Genomic DNA, 7,239 nt, shown 5'->3' with positions numbered 1-7,239 from the left:
CCGACAACACAATAGCTTACACGAAAAACTACGAGACGACAAACTAGCAGTTTAGATCCAATCATTAACATTTAGTATACTGCGGGTTTTTTACTACTACATGTTTTACCGTGACAGCATTACTAATTAAACTTGCATTATCGTTAATACATCTTAAAATTGCAAATTCAAAGTTATTACTCATGAGGCTGAATAATTAATAATAATAATAATAATAATAGTAAAAATTTCTATAGCGCCCTATATAACAATAAAATTTCTCTAAGGCGCTTTACATATATATATACATGATAACAATATAATAAGTTAACCACAAAACAAAATGGAATAAAAATGTAATGTTTAAAAAAACTAAAAACGTAAATATGAAAGATATATGAACATAAATAATTATATTGATAGAAAAATAATAGAATTAAAATCAATAATAAGTACAAAAAAAAACCAAAAAAAACATAGAAAGCGAAAATTACCGCCTGGACGATTACAACTGAGTTTGATATTAAGTTATCTCTATAAAATCAGGTATGATTTCCTGTCAAAAGTTAATCCATTACATGATAAGTAAAGAATTTATCTCTGTTAAGATGAGATAAATTTTACAGTTGATGACTTAATTTTAATGCACCCTTTCAATCGTGTTGAAATCAGATAAAAGGAATTATTAAACATATCCAGGGATGTTTCAATATGCATTTATCAGAAATACTTGAATAAAAAAATTAAGTAAATGCATAAAAACGATTTGTATGTTTGATTTTACTGATAAAGATATTCGAACCATGATTGCGAAATGTCAAAGCTATAACGTTATGCATAAACATTTAACATGTTTGAAACAAGCGAACACAATATATTATCTTTGGATGTATGATTTTGGTGAACTCTCCTCCCGAATTACTTAATATTGTTATAAGAGTTTTTAAAATAAAAGTATAACATATTAGGTGTGTTTTATAATTTATTCACAAGATCACATTAAGTAAGTAGTTTTATAACAGCGTACTTCAGACGCATTTAGAAAATTTTGACATATCTCCTGACGCCAGAAAACGGATCTAACAAACTTGATTAATTTGTTCTTACAAATCAGGGACATGTAGCAAGATTACCAAGAAGACCACTTTCCAACAGAGTTCAATTGCTTTCTTATATTTGAAAACTTGTAAAAAAAAATCATCAAGTCAAATTGGCTTTAAACAGCACACTGTTTCAAAAATACATATGCGATAAATGGAAGTGTAAACGTCCAAACACCCGTGAATGCTACAAAATATCAGTCAATTTAGAAAAGTGAGAAAAAATTTAAACAATTCAATGGTTTTTTAAATCATCAAACACATAAACATGTTACGTTCAAAAGTCTACATAATAGTTTGTACCTTAAGCTACTTAGATATATCTATTTTATTGAAATGTTTATCAATCGATCCACAATTTGTTTTGTTTACTTATAACATTAAGTGTTAGATTGGTGTTTCTTCGTAATGTTTACGTATACCATTTTAATTACTATATTTGTGTTTCTTAAGAATCAAGCACTGTTACAGTAGTTATTCAGGTAATGTTTACTCGAATACTTTTCAAGTAAATCTAACTTTTAATTTATTATCGGTGTCCAAATCTAGTTGATGTATGTGTTCAATTAAATTTCGGTTGAAATATAGAAGACAGCTTGATTTATCCTACTGCTCAGTGCACCTAAAATAAAATTCGTTAGCGATAAAGAGGTGACCTGGAGAAGTCATTAAAATGTCGATCAGTTCTATATCATGAACATATTTAGTAGGGAGCAATAACTGAGCAGATTTACTGTAACGCAATTTTCCATCTTCAGTTATGCTGCAACAGGTATTTCTCGAAAAAGAACATAAAAATGAAACACAGTTGTTCCATCTCTGATAATACTGATCGTCAAGGGTTTGTTTCTCAATTTAACTATTTATTGTTTTTTCATCTTGGTTGATGCATGAACGGAGAAACAATAAATGCGTGCACGTTTATAAACGGATAATTCAATATACGTATTGCGCTTTCATTATAAAAAAAGATATGGTATGGCTGCAACTAGACAACTTTCAACCAGAGACCAAATGACGTGTAGAAAGAAATCAACTATTTTTTGTCCACGAAATACCTTTAACAATAAGCATAAATCTATCACGAACTTAGTGTGATTCTAAGTATTGTGACATTATTGAAAAACATTTCTATTTTCTATCATACGAACACCTTTAAAGGGGCACTAGCTACGATATATATAAAAAAATAAAGTATGATTTTTTTTAGATCAATCATTAATCAAATTGGAATAATGAAATAATAATTTGCTTTTAGCAATCAATTTCCTTTAATTTTGTTGAAATAAGCGATTAAACATAATTTTTGACTGATTCGCTTGCAAGTGACAACGTCATCATCATTCTAACCGGTATTCATGTGAACTTCAAGTTAACCCCTAGCTAGAGATTGACAACGCATGCATTGTACGTGTACTGGTTATTTAAATAAAAAGAATGTCAACAATGAAAGTGAAACTACGGTAAATCATTTGATTACTAATTCGATGCACATAAAATCATTCTTATATGGTTAAAAACAATTAGAAACATCTATTTTTAATCTATAAAATAAAATCAAACAGACCTATAAAAATGCAATTGAACGTGTTGTTTTAATCTATTCGTATCTTTATTTTTGTTTACATCGCCTATATGGTCATCTGAGGTCAAATCGATAGTTAATTAGATGGCGTCTGGACTAAAATACACACGAAACGAACCTATATATTATCTACCCCATGCTCTGTAAACTGTTTATTTTAGACTTTTGATAGTTTGGATAAATGTTTTACATTGTTATAAACCAAATATGAGAATTTGAGTCAAATCGGTTACAATGAATTTGACAGCTAGTGCCCCTTTAAGACTTACAACTTAGCAGTACAATTATTTGTTCAATTTACTTTTAATTCGGATGATTGATTATCCGTAATCAATCAATGCATTGTTATCCTCAATTTCACCTTGTAAAATTTTATATCGGAGAATGTATGATATCGTGAGTTTGCTTAGTCAGCTTCCGAAGATATAAATAATGCGTGACACCGAAGGTTGCGTGTAAAAGATTACAGATTTTCACTTCTCAGCAAATTAATGTGGATTAAAATGACATAAAAGGGATAATGAAAATTAAAAAGGTTTTAATTATATCAAATCGGAAACTCAACTATTTTTGTGTATGAGTATGGTGATTACATCTATACTGGTAGTCATATTCAATTGACAAAAACGACGTTTATGCTTGAATATATTTTTTAAGTTGTCAAAATATGAAAATTACTTAACTCGGTTCTGTTATGAGAAAGGGCTAATTTCAAATTTAGAAAAAATGGTTATACTAGTCTTGTTCATAAATAGGGCAACATCAGGTAATAAAATTGAGAATGGAAATGGGAAATGTGTCAAAGAGACAACAACCCGACCAAATAAAAAAAAAAACAACAGCAGAAGGTCACCAACAGTTCTTCAATGAAGCGAGAAATTTCCGCACCCGGAGGCGTCCTTCAGCTGGCCCCTAAACAAATATATACTAGTTCAGTGATAATGAACGCAATACTAATTTCCGAATTGTACACAAGAAACTAAAATTAAAATAAAACAAGACTAACAAAGGCCAGAGGCTCCTGACTTGGGACAGGCGCAAAAATGCGGCGGGGTTAAACATGTTTGTGAGATCTCAACCCTCCCCCTATATCTCTAACCAATGTAATCAATACCATACATGAATAAATTTGTACATATAGTATCTATTAGCTATGTATGTTAAGTTGCGAGGTTGAATCTACTGGTCGAAACTTTTGTCTAGACAACGAAAAACAATTCCGTTTTTCATCATGCATTATATATAAAAGTTTGTTGAAAATGTTCAATGGTTAAATACTATTTCGTCCTTTTTCTATAGAATGTTTTTTAGCCAAAGTCCTTTGTCAGTTCCATTTGATTGTATCGTGATAATAAAGTTATCCCTTCAGACCATGTTTAACAATTTTGTAAATTTAATTGTAACAGAATAGTCAAACAACATTAATTTTCGCATATTCAACGATTTCCTGAAAATTGATAAATTTGAGAATGAAAATGGCTACTTCAAAAACCTTCCATGTTATAATGTATAAAAATATTCTGACTTTTGTTCGATTAATGACACTATAGTTAATAAAAACTTTCTATTGAATCTGAGTGTAAAAAAGTTTTCCAATAAAAAAAAAAGGAGATAGTCGCATACATGTAATATATATGTAGTTCGAGGAATTATTGAAGATGAGTTTCATTTTGTACTGAAATTCATACAGATCAGAGAAAAAATTATTTGACACCTTAGTTCCAAAAACAGACCATCTTTTTGAAATATCTGATGTAGTGAGTAACAAAAAAGGACTTTACTGATTCGTATAGTTATCAGACAAATTCAACATAGCGCTGATCTCTTGGAGTTGACAAAGTTAATAACATTTCCTTTATGAGCTGTAACGGAGGATAACCGTTGAAGATCACATATTTGTTTTAATTTTGGCAGTGTTTATATACAGAAATGACTATTTGGGTAATGTTGGTGCTTATATATCCTATTGAATAACAATTAACATTGTTTTTACTATAAGTTTTATAATGCATTCAGATATTCGTGTTTTTGTTTTAAAAATCAAAGCAGATTACGTGCACCAACTAAAATGATATTTTCTGCCTTATGCTGATGGGATATGTACAATAATTAGTTATAATTTTCCTTCGTTTCCGAAAAAGAACGACACTTGTTCGAATGTAAAAATCCTTTAATTTCATTCTACAGAATAAAAAAAGGGCCAGAAAACGTATCACAGTAATCAATATTCAAATAATGTTACACATTATTAACATTTTTCTGAATTTCGTTTGTCTTTTTACTTCCTTGTTAAGCAGTTGTAAGACTAGAGTGTTAGTTCATACATGAATAAATGGCTGAAAAGGTTGAATCTGAAATTATTATTACGGGAAACATATTTTCGTTGACATTTAGCGCTTTTCCTGAAGTTTAATTAGAAGTTTGATTAGAGTTTTGATAATGTGAATTCGAAATCAATAACGATCAATCCCGTAAATACCTGAAAAAAATAACCACTGCACGGAATGAGACCAGTTCTTTGTTGTTGAGTCGCAAAATGTATGTTGCGCTCTTCTTTTTTGTTTATGTTGCAGGGTTACTTTATCGTTGAAATATATTCAGTATCTACTTTTATTCTTGTTGCTGAAAAGTTTTTCCATGACAAAGAATGAGATTTACCTACGTTAAAGTAACATCAAATGGGCTATGTCACAGATTTTACTTAAATAGTGCATACAACTTTGGCACCGGTTGATAATTGAAATTCGAATTAGTAATGCACCTATTTTGAAAGAATTTAATCATTTATATTTCAAATGATAAACGAGATAAATGCATTATTTTTCGATTTTCAATTATAGTTTAAAGGCCAAGAGTTGTTTACAATATTCTCGAAAAGTGACCATTTACCGTTCCTTGATTTGAATATGTATATGTTATTAAAATCCCTTTTTAAGAATTCATGTTCAAAATCCAATCGTCCTAAAAACGACAACATTATCGTCAAATTAATTATTTCCAAATTAAAGGTTAGCTTTCTATAAAGATTTTCTGTCTGAATTTTTTATTATTATATAATAACTAATACTGTAAATATCCTATTTTGACAAATAAAATATATATATTTATATTAACTTCGTCTCAAATTCAGCCCGACAATCTTCAATTAGCAAAGAACGCAGTATTTTGTTCTTCCTTCAGCGGTATTCAACTTTTGTCGATTTCACAATCAGGTCAGTCGGGAATGGTCTTAGACAACTCTAAAAACGTATGATATTTCAAATCATTGATTCTTATATAACTATTAATTTAATCAATATCAAAAGTCTGTTTTCGTCCAATTATCTCTGTGATGTGTCAGGACGACTTTTGTCATCTCTCACTTGAAGATGCCTAATGACACTACTAATTATATCTTATCACGAACAGACACCTTTCGGAAAACATATGATATCACATCATAATGTTTACGGACAAAACATTTGCATGATTTTTTTCATATAAAGAAAAGAAATATTGATACCTATGCCCATGCCCATGACCTAAAATAGTCAATTAATATGATAAAATACGCACCTTTTGTTTTGCTGACGCTAACTGTAATCGTCTTTTATTTTCATCATTTCCATGAAGAGTTTTGTTCCAAATGTTATATCCTATTCTACTATAGCAGAATATCAACACAACTAATGGTCCGAAAAAATGTAATACCATTATTCCTGTACTGTATGCATACATTAAAGTGTGATTGTTATCCCATGTTTCTAAACATTGGCCACTTGTGTTTGAATAATATTGCACTTTTGATTTGATTAATGTTGGAATGGGTATAGATAAAGATAATATCCAGATGATAATAATAACAAACAGGGTTTTTCTTGTAGTAATTCGTGGTCTAAATGGGTGAACAATGACGATATAGCGGTCAAAACTCATTGCAACCAATGTATATGCGCTCAGAAACACTGCTACTACTTGTAAATAACTCACTAAAGGGCACATGGTTTCACCGAATGGCCAATAGTTTAATAAAAGATTGGCCACAAATGTGAACGGAATACAGAAAATCGCCATGATTATATCACTTATGGCTAAATTCACAAGAAAATAATTTGGAATAGTTCTCATCCGTTTGTACGCATAAACTAGATAACAAACAATACTATTACCCCCTATAGCTATTACTACCATTATAGAATACAGGAATATGAATATAGTTTGTAAAAAATGAGAAATCTTTTGTTCAGAAATATAAGTTTCATTTGTGAAACTGTTGTTCATTTTTGTTTCCCAACTTAACACATCATAATTATCAATATAGTTATCAAAGGTACCAGATTTATAATTTAGTACGTCAGACGCGCGTTTCGTCTACATAAGACTCATCAGTGACGCTCATATCGAAATAGTTATAAACCAAACAAATACAAAGTTGAAGATCGTTGATGATCCAAAATTCCTAAAAAATGTGCCAAATACGGCTATAAAGGTAATCTATGCCTGGGATAAGAAAATCCTTAGTTTTTCGAAAAATTCTAAGTTTAGTAAACAGGAAATTTATAAAAATGACCACATAATTGATATTCATGTCAACAC

At 29.9% G+C, this 7,239-nt stretch overlaps 1 protein-coding gene across 1 annotated transcript; it reads right to left on the bottom strand.

Moving 5' to 3' along the window:
• Positions 1–4,460: 4,460 nt before the first annotated feature.
• LOC134726144 (RYamide receptor-like) lies at positions 4,461–6,924 on the bottom strand. Its single transcript, XM_063590543.1, has 2 exons — positions 6,220–6,924; positions 4,461–4,526 (listed from the first exon to the last, which is right to left on the bottom strand). Exons 1-2 carry the CDS (start codon positions 6,922–6,924, stop codon positions 4,461–4,463), a joined length of 771 nt encoding a protein of 256 aa, XP_063446613.1.
• Between the last annotated feature and the right edge of the window lie 315 nt (positions 6,925–7,239).

Source organism: Mytilus trossulus, chromosome 7, assembly GCF_036588685.1.
Source record: "Mytilus trossulus isolate FHL-02 chromosome 7, PNRI_Mtr1.1.1.hap1, whole genome shotgun sequence".
Lineage (NCBI taxonomy): Eukaryota > Metazoa > Mollusca > Bivalvia > Mytilida > Mytilidae > Mytilus > Mytilus trossulus.
The sequence above is the reverse complement of the archived record's forward strand: the minus strand, read 5'-3'. Positions and strand labels throughout refer to the sequence as shown.